General features: G+C 25.4%; 2 protein-coding genes across 2 annotated transcripts; both read left to right on the top strand.

Moving 5' to 3' along the window:
* Nucleotides 1-5,609: 5,609 nt before the first annotated feature.
* LOC105362679 (TBC domain-containing protein kinase-like protein) lies at nucleotides 5,610-9,387 on the top strand. The gene is made up of 12 exons (XM_011500162.1): nucleotides 5,610-5,950; nucleotides 6,027-6,276; nucleotides 6,383-6,611; nucleotides 6,688-6,962; nucleotides 7,039-7,185; nucleotides 7,272-7,392; nucleotides 7,467-7,806; nucleotides 7,873-8,079; nucleotides 8,170-8,429; nucleotides 8,506-8,633; nucleotides 8,881-9,043; nucleotides 9,110-9,387. The coding sequence occupies exons 1-12, from the start codon at nucleotides 5,746-5,748 to the stop codon at nucleotides 9,215-9,217; spliced, it is 2,433 nt and encodes an 810-aa protein (XP_011498464.1). The 5' UTR covers nucleotides 5,610-5,745; the 3' UTR covers nucleotides 9,218-9,387.
* A 267-nt stretch (nucleotides 9,388-9,654) lies between these two features.
* LOC105362678 (protein broad-minded) lies at nucleotides 9,655-17,561 on the top strand. The gene is made up of 8 exons (XM_011500161.1): nucleotides 9,655-11,321; nucleotides 11,505-11,842; nucleotides 12,379-12,575; nucleotides 12,953-13,294; nucleotides 15,516-15,835; nucleotides 16,280-16,457; nucleotides 17,065-17,280; nucleotides 17,353-17,561. Exons 1-8 carry the CDS (start codon nucleotides 9,655-9,657, stop codon nucleotides 17,476-17,478), a joined length of 3,384 nt encoding a protein of 1,127 aa, XP_011498463.1. The 3' UTR covers nucleotides 17,479-17,561.
* Nucleotides 17,562-17,754: the final 193 nt, after the last annotated feature.

The following is a 17,754-nucleotide window of genomic DNA, read 5'->3' as shown; positions in this document are numbered from 1 at the left end:
AGCATATATTTTTACTGATATAGAGAACTTTAATTTTAAGGAATCAAAAGAACAGATAAAAATTTCAATAATTCTCTCAATCGTTAAACAACATAGCATTTGATTTTTATTTATTATTTAAACAAAAAAATATTTAAAAAAAATCAGTATTTTATTTTACCGAATAGTCTTTAAGTGCAATATGTTCATAAAAATTATTACACGCTATTTGAATCAAATGTATTATCGAAATGAACGATTAAAGTTTTTTAAGAACATTCGAAGCTATTTCATATTTTCTTAATAAATTTGGAATTACGTTACAACGTATTATTTAAATATTATTATAACAATATTATAATAATATTATTTATTATTATAATTATGATTATTATTATAAATTATATTATAATTTATATATATATATATATTATATATTATTATAATTATATTATATATTATATTTATATATATATTATAATAACAATATTATAATAACAATATTTTCTATGAGGCTTAAATTAAATAATTCTATTCATTTAAATTCCAAAATTTTTAACAATTTTCAAGGTGATTGTTTATAAATATCTTGTATATCGCAAAATATCTTGTCGAAATAACTATTGTATATAAAACAAATTTTCATTAATAAAGTAGGAATGTACTTTTATGGTGATTATTTAAAAAAAATAATTTTTTTAGATATTACAGAAAATACTAAAATTAAATTAATTTTTGTTTAAAAAAAAAAAACTGGTCTATTAAAATATTAAAATTAAAATAAATTGAAAATATTGTTATATTCTAATATAGATGGACTTCCCGTACTATTTTAAAATTAGTACAATGATGAATTATTTGAAAATTATTATGAACCAACAGTTATAAAAGAAACACAACCTTTTAGAAGAAGAAAAAAATTCTTTAAAAATATTAAAAAGTTTAAATGTATTTAATATTTTACTTTTCTAGATTGTTATTTCTAATTTCATTATTATATATCACAGTATATGACTTTTTAGCTCTTGTATCAATATATAATAATTTTTAATAAATATTTATAGTATGCGAATTGCACACTTTACCTACCTACTTGTTATTACTTTTATCGAAAACAAAGTATTAAAAAATTACGTAATTTCACTATTTTACAATGCAATATTATTATGAAACTGTATACTCTCTGAATTTTCAAATACTTTTGAAACACGTCACGCATAGAAAATATTATTAGTTTATGGATGGTAGAATCGATTCACGTAAATTCACATAAATAAATAACATAAACAAAGTATCTAGAAAATAAATAAACTGACAACCATACGTGTAAAAATTTAAATAATACCATTTTCAATTTAATAAAATGTGTTAATAACCAATAATTATGTGTAAATAAGATGAAATAGTAAGTAAATTTCGCATAGAACATTAATGAAATAATAATATATGAAATACTTTATAAAATTAATTGATGTCTACAAAATATTAATATAAAGCTTTTATTAAAAATTATATAATTCTTTTATGGAAAATTATTCCTTCGTTACTATAATATAAGTTTTTCTTTCGTAAAGCTGACATCTAGATATTTTATATTTAAAAAAAAATATTTTACACAATACTTCTCTTTAACATAATTTATTTCCAAAACATTTGCTATATGCACTTTAATTTCAAAAATCATTTTTAAACATTGAAGGATAGTGGCATGAAGGAATATTCAAATATTTCACTGATTTGATATGTTATGTAATACATATTCCTTACTTTACCAAAGCTACCACAATGTATAATATTTTTTCATATTTAATTATGAATTCTTAAAATAAAAATCCATTTATGATTTAATACATCAGGATTTATTAAATTATTTTAACATAATAAACTTTACAAAAATATTAGTTAAAAACGTTAAAAAATTATTAGTTGTAATCATATAAATCTCCATCACATTGTTGTTATTACATTGAATTGTTTAGCACTGAAAAATTTTATTAATAAATTCAATGAAATTGAACAATGTTTCTATTATTCAAGTTGATAGCGATGAAATATTATAATTATCCAAGCTATAATTATTCCAAATAATATGCACAAAAACAAATTAAATATGAGTCGTGAAATCAAAATATTTCACGCTTTTATGAATTTCTCACCCTCTTAATCGTCAACTATTATATTGAAAAATTTTACAATTATGACTCTCTGTCGCTATAATGATGTGGATGCATTTATCTAATTAATGAATCTAAAGAGAAAAAAAAAACATATTTTTACATCAATTATTCAGAGTTCTACTCACTTATTGAATTGGAAGAAATAGCTTATTAAACTCTTCCAAAGCACAAGTATTGCCGAGAACAAAACAAATACAACTTATGAGTAATTACGACATAATTAACTTCTACATTTTGCACGCTTATGAATGTTGAAATCATTCGATATACGCGTACCTGTGGTTTATTGTGAGAATCATTATATAATATTTATTTATTTTATATCTATTTAACTTTAAATTACATTATATATATATATATATATATATATATATATATATATATATATATATATATATGTATGAATTTCAATTAAATTTCCTACCTAATAATTTCTTAATTAATGATTCATTCTCGATTTTTATTTTCAAATTTTTGCGTTTTTATACAATTCATATTCTAGCAGTTTGCATTTCTTACCATCAAAATTATTTTTCTATCCTATCCCTACTCTCGTATCAACAAAATGTACATCAACAGCACTTATTACAATCGTGTACACGCAAGCGGCTGACAAGCATATTTGTCTTATTTTTCTTTAACCGGCATTGGTAATTTCACTAAACGTGCAAATTTCTTCAATTATAAATGTAACCAATATTGATCTCGTATATCAGAATTCTGTGGGAAACCGTATTAAAGCACAAGAAAAGAAAGAATATAACACGCGGCTAATTTTCTTAGAAACAATTGATTTTTGTATTGAATACGACACGTAAAAGTGATAGATACAGGCCCAATTTCCCGACAACTATTGACCATCGGAAGCTCGAGACAAACAAGGAAAAGAGATGAGAAAGCGAGATTCGACCTAGGCATGTAGAACAACATCGTTAAGATCAACCCAATGGATTCTCCCATGAAATAGCGATGATAACGGACTACCGACCAACCAGGAAGCCGGTCGAACCGGACATGGTGACGATCGCTCTGGACGAAACTCCCATTTACCCGATAGAATCGTCGCTTTTATTCCCACAATGCTTAGCGTATACGGCTGACAATGCACACCCAGCACCGTAAGAAGGGGTCGAAAAAGGTCGGTGCACCAGCTCGGAGCGACGTGCGTGACTTGCGTCGGTTGTTCCTGGTTAATTGCGTAGACGTCATCTAGGTCACATGACCGGCTGTTTAGCTGCCGCCCTCCAGCAAGTACGCGACCCTTTTGCCGGAGACATTATACTGGAATCCCTTTATATGCCACATCCTCTGACTTCTTACTACATTATAAATTGAAAAATTAAAATAACTTATTAGAATATTAATGTATAAAAAATATCTGTCCGTCTAGCTTTGAATGAAAAAATTTTATATGTTTGTAATTTCGATCGTGCCCGAAATTTTTATCCTGGTGATATTTTCCCATTCAAAGGGTAAACATTTATCCTTTCTCTTTTAAAATAAACTAAGTATATCGATAAGAAATTATATTTAAGAGCTATCTATACCTCTTACTGAGAATATTTTATATATTATTATAAATAAAATAATATTAATATATTAATTATAAGTAACGTATTTCGGTGTTATGTGATTTCTTATACTTTCATTCGACAAACTTTCCATATTACGGCCAAGTTTAAAATTTAAAGATTTAAAATTTTTATAAAATAATGCATTAATATACAATATGATAAATAAATAGAAATTCATTTTAATAATATTTTATAATTTAGCCTTTAATTCAAATAAACTTGGAAATAGTTTGCAAATAATAATGCATTTGCTGAATAAATTATAAATTAATTTACGATAATCGCGTTCAATCAATTATACATAAATGTAGTTTTTTAATATATAACATTGTTTAAATAGTATCAAAATCACTGGGAATCCGTTACACTCACAAAACATCAAATAAGACGAATATAATATCCATAATACTATCCGAGATCGTATAATATGGGTTGTTTTGAGGTGAAAGATGATATTATATTAGAGAAGGATTACGGAGCACCAGGAGCATCACTTTTGCATAATTAACAATCAATGTTAATATATGACTGGCATTCAAAGCAATACTATATCATAGCAGCGGAAAGAAAAAATCCTAGCCATCCTACAAGTTACATATTGCAGGACTTCGCAAATCCTGTATATGTACTCACTTTCTCCATATCCATTCATATTAAATTTAACATCGCTCCCTCACCCAACGAAACTAAAAAAAATATTATTACTGTATTTTAACAGATGCATTATCAGAGTTTACTATAAACTGTATCTTAATTCATTTTTAATTATATAAACATTTTTTAAAAATTAATCACCTAATTAAATTAATTTAATTAACACATACTTGAAAGAATAAACTGATGCATAAAAATGTATTCTATTTGTTTTACATAACATATATAATATACTTATTCTTTTCAACAAATTGAAAATGCTCATATCTTCAAGTATTTTATTATTTAAAAATAACATTAAAAGTATGGAAATTAGATTATTTACATTTGCATCTCAATCATGACTAAAACATAAAGGTATGATCCAAAAAATATATTTGTTGAAGGAATTTTCAATAAATAGATTTATACCTATTATGAATTAAATATTATAGAATATAAATGTGTAAAATAATTTACACATTTATTCATGATTCTAAAAATTATGAGAATAGTAATTCTTTTCTTAGAGATACAAATTTCGATTGGTTTATAAACTTTTTTTCCTATATTCTTATAATTGAAATGACAATTTGACTTTCGTATATCTTTCAACAAATATATTCGTACAAACCCAATACGCATAATGGGATTTTAGTAATTTCTCATACATTCAAAATTGAAAAGAACTCGAGTACAATTTTTTCTAATGAACTTCAAGGAGAAAGTGAAAACTCTATCATCCTTCACGTTTTATTGGAAAGCTCGCGCATGCGTAATATGTAAGATTTAATGCTTATGGTTTACTTTAATATATAATAATTTTAAACATATTTTAACATAGTCGCAATTAGAATACTAATGGGCGCAATTTTTTTAAAACAGTAATCTTATTAAGGCTTTATTTATAAAGATAGCCGCTTTTAAATATAATTAAGCATATTTATTTCCTTTTATTATCGAAACCGACAAAGACTACATTCAAAGAAAGTTTTTTCTTGTACTGCTATTTACAAAAGCATTGAAATATATAATTTTATAAAATTAAAAAATTTATAAACCACGATGAAAATAAGTTGTTAACAGTGCTTTTATACAAAAAATTATAATATATTATATATATATATATATATATATATATATATATATATATGTAACTTATTGCATAAAGTAGAGTATTATTATTATTATTTTTTGTTATAAAATAATGGTTTTGTTAATTATAAATTAAGAAAGTTAATTCTTATAACTATTTGTTATCAAATACTTAAGTTATTGGATAATTAAATTATTATTTTATCGTAATAAAAATGCAAGCGGTAAACGTAGTAAGATTCTAGGTTATATTGAATCGATTTAAAAATATAAATATAAATTTGAAGATGTGTCCTGCTTTATTGGAAAATGAAGAAAGATGTTTCGGAGGTATGACATTTTTTGCCCGCAGTCATCCTGCTGAGCTTTGCGGCAGTAATGGACTTCCATTAACTCCAAATTCAATAACAATATTAGGAAAATCTCAATTTATGAAAACAATTCAACATCCAAATTTATCAACATATTTAGATATTATTCGTAGCAAGCATGGTAGATTATAATAATCATTTTACTTGTATGTATAACAGTTTTGTATTTAGTGACACCATAAATTTACTATTTACAGAACGAACTATCGTTGTTGCCGAATATAGAGGTGAAGCTCTTGCGACAAAAGAAAATTTATCCAACGATGATATTATTAAAATTGCCTATCAATGTTTAATTGGATTGAAATATATGAATGAATTAGGTTTAGTACATAGTCACCTTAGTCCTGAAAATATTCTTATTAATAAAAATGGTGATGTTCAGCTTTATAATTTTGGATTATATTATATGACTGATCATGGAAAAAATGTTTCATTTCCAATTGGGTATTAAATTATTAATGAACAAAATTTCTTTCTCTCACAGAATTATAGAGAAATTGTTAAAGAAAATTTCTTTTTTATTATACAATTCCACTATATTTAATTTTAGATATCCAAAATATACTGCACCAGAAATTTTTCTTAATAATGGAGTAAGAAGTTTCAAAGTAGATTCATGGTCATTGGGAATGATTATTGCAGAACGTTTGTTGAAATGCACACTATGGCCTGGTGTTAAATTATCACAATGTTTACGAAAAGTTCTTAGTTTAATTCATACTGAAAATAGTGTATTCGAACGATTGTCACGAGAAAATAATTGTTATAGAATTTATGAGGTTTTTATATGACTTTAATGAAAATTGCAATATTCGTATATAATTTCTTTAAAATATATGTATTTTGAGTAAACAGAATCTTCCAGAAGACATCAAAGACTTTGTTAATTCTTGCCTTCAAATTCACACTTCATTACGAAAAGTGCCCGAAGATTTGTTAAGTTTACCAATCTTTGAGAATTTTTTAAAAAAAGATGCAGAAGAAATGGAAGATAAATTGTATAAAAACGTAATAAGTCGAAAAATGGATGAGCTGTATTATTTATGGCAATTAGCAGGTGGAGACATGTTAATGGAATTAAAAAAACAAGGTTTAATACGTTCAAGACCTCCTATTCTATCAATACCAAAGTAACTAATTATAATAATAATATATATATTCATAATTATTTGACAATGAACCATAAAATGTTATTTATTATGACAGTTTAATTATCTTATTGGGCCAAATGTTTGGGCGCCGTGATATAGCAGGGTTGCTAGATCTTCGCGTTATAAAAGTACCTCTTAATACATTGAATCAAAGATTGTCTCATATACTTTATGTCGCTAATTACCCTCGACTCACAAGTGAGTAAGTAAAATTATTTCTTTGATATATCAACATGAAAAAGGAGAATAAGATTTAGAATCAAAACAGAAGTTACTGAAAATTTTCAGTATGCATGTGCAAGCGCAAGATGATTTAACCGAAGCTGCATCACAATTGCCATTAATCATACGAGAAAGAGATACAGAATATCAATTTCATAGAATTGTTTTATATGACAGATTACTTCAAGTATGTATAAAATCCGTATTTTTAACATTTTAATACCGTATTTCTATTTTATTTTAATCAAAACAAATTTATAGATTTATCCAATTACAAAAGATACCATAATTCGAGAAGCACATAAAGATATTCCACCTCCAGTACGAGGTGCAGTTTGGGCGGCATTGCTGAATGTTACTGGAGACATTCAAAAGCGTTATGACATGATTGATAAAGAAACGCCTACTCATACGGATAGGCAAATTGAAGTTGATATTCCAAGATGTCATCAGTATAGTGAGCTTTTATCATCCGGAGCTGGGCACGAAAGACTTCAAAGATTATTAAAAGCATGGGTTAGAGATAATCCACATTATGTGTACTGGCAAGGACTAGATTCGCTTACTGCGCCATTTTTATACTTAAATTTTAATAATGAAGGTAAATTTTTGTTTAATAAATCAACTTATTTTTTTAACACATAATAAAATACTTTTTGTTTTATAGCTCGAGCATTTGCTTGCCTGTCTGCTTTTATACCTAAATATCTTCATAAGTTTTTTTTGAAAGATAACTCAGCTGTTATACAAGAATATTTGGGAAAATTTTCACAAATTATTGCATTTTATGATCCACAATTAGCAAACCATCTTAAATCCATTAATTTTGTTCCAGAATTATTTGCTATTCCTTGGTTCTTAACAATGTTTTCGCGTAAAGTATTTTTCATATTGTAATATGTATATTTAATTTTTCCTTAATTGCACATAAATAATACAACGAATATAATACTTGCATTTCCAGATGTATTCCCTATTCATAAGATTTTACATTTATGGGACAAACTTTTGTTAGGTGATTCGTCTTTTCCACTGTTTGTCGGTCTAGCAATTTTAAAGCAATTAAGAGACTCTTTACTTACATCTGGTTTTAATGAATGTATTCTCCTATTTTCTGATCTACCCGAAATCGACATAGAACTCTGTGTTAAAGACTCGATGTCAATGTATCAGAGAACTCCAGCAAGTATTACATACCGAAGACATCAATTTAATCAATCAAAAGTTTGTATATAATAATGTTTGCGTTTGTCGAAAATTTTTGTACAAGCAGATCGATAACAAAAGTTAATTAAACTAGGCTACTAGTTGGTCAGAACCAGAGCCTGGAACTGAGCGAATGCCAAGAATTAGTGTGGATGATTTCCTGGATTTACTTAATAATACACCTGAAAGAGTTATTATTGTTGATATTCGTAATAACATACAGTAAGACTTTCTATTAAAATAACAATTGAATAAAATCAATTTAACCTTTCAATGAATATTGCCCAACATAGTATTATAATAATACGTAGATAGTAAACGTAAAATGCAAAATAATGAATAAATTCTAGAAATATTAACTAATATTATTAGAGTTTTTAATGAATTCATATTAAATTATATTTTATTGTAATGACAAAAATTTTTAGAAACGTTATAGAAACTATATTAATTTTTGCCCTTACTATAGATTTGAAAGAGGCGCTATTCCAAATAGCATTAATATTCCTTTTACAAGCGTACAACTTGCTCATGTTCAAATTGATACACTTGGGCCACAAGCGAAGCCGCTCACAGATAATAAAGATAGTATCGTTGTCATAATTGGACTCAATGATCAAAATAACGCTCTGGTTTGTAAATATGTTTTATTTAATTAGACGAGCGCGTATTATTTTATACTTCAGTTTTCTATATAGTTTGCAGAGTTTCTTACCAGCTGTCAAGTATTTGGTATTTGTTCATTGCAAGGTGGCATTTATGCATTGCGATCAAAAGCCGCCAATATTTTACATCGCAGTCGTTAAAGTGTCGTTTGAATGTGCCGAGGTTGAAAAGCTTTTATAAAATAATATTGTCTAATATTGGTAAAAATACTACGAATTATTGGTTACACTTATATTGTAATGCTATATTGTGATGAATGGTAATTGTAAAAATTATTTTAATTTATCAATCATTTAATTAAATTGTAAATATCATGTGCAAATAAATTTTTTATATACATTCAAAAATTTGTTCTGTAATTGATAGTTATTATTTGTTGAAGTCCATTGCACATTTAAAGTATTTTAGTTACCATAGTTACAAAATCAAAACAGTAATATATTACATCAGTAGGTAAAAGTAAATAATAATAAAGTTTATAATGTGTTAATTAAATAATAACTTGTTGAGTGTAAGAAAAAAATTACATATTTTTATAATGAACAGCGGTAATATTTCTCCTCAATTTAAAAAGTGGATGAAAAAGTATTTGAATGATAAATTTTCAAATATCATCGATGATAGCTTAGATTCAGAAACAAGTCCAATTGACGTAGCTCAAAAAATTATAAATTCTAATGAAATAACATTGTTGAGAAATTCTATTAAAAGTTCATTTATTGAGCAAATTGAGGCTTCAAGAGAAACTACGAGACGAAATTCTCCCTTGAATTCAACTTTAAATTCCATTTCAAATTCTCCTCCTCAAACATCACTTTCTTATATTAGTGACTTGTCTGGCGATGACTGGTCACTTAAAGAAAACACAGATGAAATTGAACAAATTATCAATCAAATGTGTTGCAATAAGCCGGATCATGTTAGGCTCGCTGGTTATGAAGTTTTACTTGAAAATGAATTAGCTAATATCACAGTAAGTAATTCGTGGGAAGCTCTCCTACAAACTTTAAAAGATGGCCTCATCGATGATAGCAGATCTATCTTTGAAGCCAGTTTATTACTACATTCAAAGCTTTTAAATTGTCCAAATTTTCACTGTGTCTTTATGAATTTACTTAATGCTTTTACAGAACAGTATTACTCAAAAAAAATGTTCGATACCCTACCCACTATACTAAGTGGAGTGAACTTTAAAATATTTTTACATGAAAAGCTTTTCAGACTTATGAAATTAATTTTGGATCAACAAGAAGAATTCTTGAAGGGGATGAGAATAAATGATAAAGCTATCGACGATATGATAGATCATTTTGTATCATTTTTATGCTCACGCTCAGCCACAAATGCAACTCAGCTAAAGCCTTTAAACACATTACAAATAGTATCGGTTATTGAACCTCAAGCTAGTTGGAGCAAGAAATGGATGTATAGCTTAATAACCAGAAAAATATTGTGCACCGCCATTTCTAAATCACCTGATTTAATTAAGAGCGCAATAGAACACGTTAAAAGGGGCTTCGACAATCCGCCAACTGGAATTTCAGTGACTATTTCCGATGAACAATCAGACGTTTTTATATCGGGTGATTCGGTGGAAACACTCACCTTCTTGCATTGCTTAAATTTACTAGCTCACCTGTGTAGCTATTCCACAGGACGAGATTTACTTTTAGATGTACAAACAGATGATTCATTCTGCATACCAGATTTTTTAAAAGCTTTGCTAGATTTTTTAAATATTCTAGCTTCTTCAGAAGCATCAAATAGTATTTACGAGACAGTGCGCACTGCACTGTGTGAATTATTGAGAAAGCCAGTTGTACTTTATGATGCTAGATTTTATCAAGTAGCTCTAAGCCCACTTGTACAGACGGAAGTGAAAATGTGGCCACACACCCTGGATATCTTAAATCACATGTTGGATACATCGGATGGTCCGACATTTTTAACAACCGAGTATAGAGCTTGTTCGTCGCCTTTAAAGAAGAAAAATTCAGCAAATTATCCGATTACAATTATTCTCACATATGCTTCCAGTCTGTTGAGGCAACCTATTTCTGTGATAAATGTTGAACATATTACTGACTTGCTCAAATTTGTTGGCAAACTGTTTAATATCTCAGATGTTTTTAGCATCATTAGGGGAATTGTTAAAGAACATTTTTATCCGAGTGTTTCGTATATGTACAGTAAATTGGACAGATATTACATAGAAAATGAAAGAAAAACACAACATCTCGATAGGTGAGACTGTAATTCTCAAATTATTTTTGCATTTAATAACATTAATAACATGATAATAATTTTGGAGCTATCGATAGTTATTTTATTTTCTATGTTGATAAATTTCTTAATCATCGCAATTTATAACATTTATCTGGTAATTTATAAAATAAGAATCTTTATTTATTTATATATTTCTTATAGATCTATTAAGGAAATGTTACTAAACTTATTGTCCTTGCCCTTGGGCCTTCAGATGCTGTCTAATGAACCATTAATAATCAAAGAATTAATTCGAGGATCAATATCTTCAGTTCGAACATTATGGAGTGACTTTAATGTAATCGGATTCATATCAAATTCTGGTTTCTTGACTTGCGGTATAGAGACATTATTCGATCTTTCATCGCACGTTTTGACAACATTATTCATCGACCTTACGAGCATTTTGGAAGATCCACATTTATTCTATGATCCATGGGAAAACGCCAACATCAAAGTCTTTCTTCATGTGCTTGCTTTATTTTCTTTAAACACGAATTGTAATTAATTGATTATCTATACTACAACGTCAGAAGCAATATTCCAATATCCTCAAATAGTATATATATATATATATTTTTTTTCTCTCTTTCTTTCAATTGTTTACAAATTGTCTTCTTAGTTAGCTTTTTACTCTAAATAATGAAATGTACACTACTAACAAAAGGCAATTAATCTAGCTAGTATTTATGAACAAACATAAACATTTATCATTTGTAAATATCTAGTGATATAAATTGCATATAAAATAATGATTAATAATTTTTTTTTTTTAATTATTAACAATTTCATAACGAAATGTTGATTTTATTCACATAGAAAATATATATATGATACTATGATATTACTTTAACGTCGAAATCCTATAAATTCACAATAAATTAAGCTTTTTTTTAATCGTTAATTTTTAATTATTAAAGTTCAGTTAATACAGTAGGATACATCATGCGATTGATTCACTGCTATTTAATCCCATAAACAACATGCCAAATCTGTATTATTGAACATATCTCATTATCATGTATTATATATTTAGGTTTTATGGTTTTTATGAGAAGTGATAATGGAAATAAAGAAGAAAAGGAAAATAAACATCCATCGAATCTTTATGAATTCTTTCAAAATATTATAAATGTTGATTCGTCGTATCATCACCTTGGACTGCTAACGCTCAAAAATATACTTTGGAATTTAGATATTTATATTTATTTACTAAGTTTACTAGATTTTCAGGTAAAATATTTTATAACTTATTGTATGAATTTAACTTTAATTTTACATTTAAGAATATTTACTTTGTAATCATTCAATATTTAAAGCTCTTAAATGTTTATAAAACCTGGAGTGCTGTATTGCTGTTCAAAAAAGTGTAATTTTATTATTCAATATAAATAAATATTTACGTTATATCTTAATAAATTATATTAAATTAAATTTTAATATAAATATTCCAAGACATCTTTTTATAATTTTTCAATTGTAAGTTTAATATTTAAAATATATATATATATATATGGCCGTTGAATACGGCTATTGCAAAATTTTAATTTACCATTCGATATTACATATCAATTACCTATAATACTGTTACTGATAATAATTTTTTTCAGAATAAATTTTTAGAATTTCAAGATTATGAAATTTGTACAAACGAAGATAATCAAGAACAAAATAGTGCATATATTATTGATGAAAATAGTTCGCTTCGACATACGATTTTATTAAATTGTTATTTTATAGATCATAAACTAAAGACATATCAATCAAGTCCCGAAAAATTTTGTTTATTTTCAAAGTTACCCCCTCCAGAAGGAATTGATGAACTTGTTTCACAAAAATACTCGCAGTCGGAATTAATGAACTGGTTACAAGAAAGTAAATCCGCCTTGAAAGATAATAATTGGATATTACAAACTCAGAAAGCTCATAAAGCTTCTGCAAATCCTATAGAGGTATTGTTATTATCACTAAACTAATTTAATCCAAATTATACATATATTTATAGAAATTAAAGAAATTATATGTCAATTTTTTCTTTCCTTACATAGTAAATATTATTAATGCATAATGATTTAAATAGTACAAACTATCTTTTACTTATAAATATATTTCTACTTATTTCTATAAAGCTCGGTAGAAAGATAGATTCAAAATATAAAAAATTTAATACTTAATAGTAAGTCGTCTATCTAAACTAACAATCGTAAAAATTATATAGAACACGTAAGTTATATGATAAGAAAAATTTAAACAATTTAAGAGTTTATATTTAAGTAGAAAGATCAAATATCTCTTTATGAATACTATGAGAGGAAATAAATGATTATTTAAACTTTGGAAAGTATATTTAGACTGAATCGCATACATTCTTTACACCATTTCAACTAAAATAAATAAAAAATCACTTATCGCACTAAAAACTATGTATTCTTCAACTAACCAATAATACTTATTTCAATTAATGGTATATATCGTGTAATTAGAAATAAATTACTCACATGGTCACCTAAAAATAGAGTCAATTGATCGATGTAATAATTTACAATACAAAGATTATTGTTCCTCTTATTTATGAAAATCCTTTAAATCAATTTATGGCATTTATCAATCGCTTTATACAATTAATGACTAAACGTATATTTGGGCATAATAAAATATTATTATGAGTTATTTTACGATTTAACAATAAACTTTATACTGTATACTGATAGCTTATAGCTACTTATTTAACAATAATTAATTTTAAATCTGTTTTAACGTAGGAAGATTGTGCCCTATATTATGTATAATATAAGAACATAAATTATATTTATACAAAACATATGTGAAACATAAAATATATTACTCTTTTGCAAAAACAGCATATATTTGAGTGCTGTATACCTTATACAACTTATTTGATCCGAATAATACATTTAATGAAATGAACCACAGTGGTGATAAATCTAAATAAAACATAATATTAAATTTACTATGAAAAGAATTTTTTTATAAAATCATTACTCCAACAATGAAAGTATAAAGTGCACATAAAAAAACGTTTTAATTCGATTTATAAACAAACTTATTTATACAGATCTTGTGTAATATGTAAAAAACATGACAATTTTCACAGATAATATAATATACTTACTATTTAAATATGTCAATGGGTATCGACAACAATTAAATAATCTGCGGAAAGATATTCGAAATTATAATACTTTATTAAATAAATGTTTATATCTCTAGAAATATATATATATTAATAAATATAAATCTGCTTAGTTCAATCATAAATAATTTAGTATAAAAGAATATTTATAATAGATGGCAACCAATCAACATTTTACTATAATAAATATTAATTTGATCGACTAATGGTATTAAAAGTATTTTAAATTAACATAAATATAAAACAAAATAATTAATTGATGCAGACATTATATTACATTCAAATTTATAAAAAATAAAAAATAAAAAATAAAAAAAAATTAATTATAGACAATGTAGGTGAGATAAAACTATGTGCATGTGCAGTCTATATTGACACATAAATATAAAATTATAAACTTCGTTAGCTATTGATTCAGCAACTACGATAACATCAAGTCCCATTTCATTTTTCATAAATTATAATAACATACGTCACAAGTTTTTTAAACAAATTAATCTTTTAAAATGATATGAATGAATTTTAGGGTATAAAATTCTTATAACTTTTGAATTTATTAAGTCTGTAATTTGAAAAAAAATACTTATAATTACATTATATTGTGAAAAATATAAGCTTGGGATGTAAAAAATTAACATTTCAAGCAAATTTATTGTTTAATTTTTTTTTTTTTTTTTTTTTTACTTTAAATAAACTTAACATATTTTTAATATCACGACAAAAATATTTACGTTTAATAACTTAAAATAAAAATTATTTATAAATATTATTAATTTAGTGATAAATATAATTTGACATTTTTTTAATTATTTTTTTTTTTTTTTTAATATAAGAAGGTTGATTTATATTTAATTCTTACAAGTTTTTTAAAATTAAAATTAAAATAATCATATTAAGCATTTTAAATATTTTTCAGATTAGATTAGTTTTTACTTTGCATAATTTTAATTTAGTATTAAATTATATACAACCGTACTTCTGCTTCGCGGTAAAGGTATACGTATTTTTCTCTTTTACAGAACTTGGTATTTCTAGATTTACTAGATCAAATGGAACAAACTATGTCAATAGTAGAGGGATTAGATCAATTCAAATGGAATTTAAATTTGCAATACAACGACAGTTATTGGTTTCCAGAAGAAGAATGCGGAATCAATTTAGTACTACATTACGGTCTAATTAATGGCTTATTACAAAATAATGAACAAATCGAACAAAATTTAAAAATATTTATTTATGCAACGCATGAGTTTATAAATTATAAAAAATCAACATATTTTAATGGGTTCGATTGGTTTTTAGCCACTGTTTTTCTCATATGCGGTGGCAATATTGAGAAGTTAGTATTCTCTTCTGCTTAAATACTAATATGCGTCCAGTTAATTAGAATATTTGCAAACATTCATTACTTTTAACATGAATTTTCATAAATGACGTTACCTCAGTTAGTTGCGAATCCACTTTTACGTAATGTAAATGATAATTTAATTAACGAATCATCAAGTACATACATTTAATATATATTTTTATTAAATAATAAAACTATAAATATTATTTTGTATGTAAGGACAATATGCTAATTAAATTAACTTTAGAATTACATTTTAAAGGACTCGAGCTAACTAAACATCATCATTGGCAGTCTCAGATTGAAAACTTGTTAGTCATAGTAGCAACAATGTTACATTTAACTCGGAAGTTTATTATCATCACAGACAATTAAAAATATACAAATTTTAAAATGTTCGTGCATACGACTAATCACATCTTTTCATTAATTTAGATCAAAGATATTTGTATCCCAAATGCTACGCTTTCCAACGACGACATTCATCTGGTTTAATTTAGCACAAGTTATCGATGAGAATAATCATCAAGAAGCTTCTACAAAGCTTTTGTTTGCTCATCTTCTTGATAATATCATTAGTCATGAATTTCCAATGACAAAATTTGCGTTGAAAGTACGTTTTTAAAAAAAAAAATTCACATACAAATTATTAAAATATAAAAGCATAATTGTTTATAAACCTTTTCCATAGATATTTCGCTTTTTTAAATTTGAGGAAATTTTTTTCTCTTATAAAATGGTTTCATCATTTTCATACAAATTAAATATACTATTCCGACATATCCTGATATAATAAATAAGGTCGTGAAAAATTTTCGTTCGAATTTAATTTCAAAATTAATTAATCATTTTAAATTAAAAATAGTTTTAAAGAAAAGGAAAAACGTTGGTTAGAAATATAATTTAATAGAATTATAATTAATTTCAATATATCTTTATCTTTTTGTTATTCACTCTTATATTTTTCATTATAAATTTGAATATATAAATTTATTATAACTTGTCGCAATTTAAGAGAAAAAAAAAATTAATATCGATTAGCTGATTCATGGAATTAAAATTGTTAATTAAAATAATAATTTATGAAAGAGAAATATTGATGATTCTAATAACAAAGCCTGTGTTTTTTCAACAACTTTTTTCATTTAAATTTTAAATATCGTAAATATTCATCTATATTTGTTATGAAAAAAATTAATCATTCGTGAATTTAATTTTAGAATGAATGTGGACTTGATTGGTGGATGCTTTGCGATAGACTAATGACACAATGTTTTTGGGGAATTCTTCCGTGGAATGAAATTATACATTATTTTGCTATTTGTATATTGCATCCACCAGATTATGTAATATATTATTGTGCATCCTTATTAAATTATTGCGAAAGTAATATAAGAAATAACATTGTAAAAGGAAAAATGTGTCCAGAAGATATGGTAAGCAATGTATTATAAAGTTGTTAAAAAAATTTCTTACTATTTGACAATTTAATGTTTCAATTTATAAAGATTTTTGAAGACTACCGTTGTCATAGTCAAATGGGATTTATGGATCGCTTAGGAAAAACATATGGAGACAAAGTTCTTCCGTTATTAATGCAACGAAAAATTAACCTTGAAGACAATCTAAAATGAATATATTTTTAAAATCTCTTATTTAATTCTTTAATTGCAAGTTTTGATGAAAACAAATGATAAAATGCTGTGAGATGTCATAAAACAACTATAATTGTTATTTTTATATAATGAAATATAAATGCTTATCTAAAAGATTACGCTACTTTTGAATTTTATTTGTGCCTAAAACACATTTTGTTTATATAAATATATTTTGAAAATACATAAATCGTTCAAATTTGTTTATATATATATATATATATATATATATATATATATATATATATATTAATA

The sequence above is a fragment of the Ceratosolen solmsi genome, unplaced genomic scaffold (genome assembly GCF_000503995.2).
Source record: "Ceratosolen solmsi marchali unplaced genomic scaffold, CerSol_1.0 scaffold41, whole genome shotgun sequence".
NCBI classification, from domain to species: Eukaryota; Metazoa; Arthropoda; class Insecta; order Hymenoptera; family Agaonidae; genus Ceratosolen; species Ceratosolen solmsi.
Note: the sequence above shows the minus strand (reverse complement) of the source record. Positions and strands in the feature narration are given on the sequence as shown.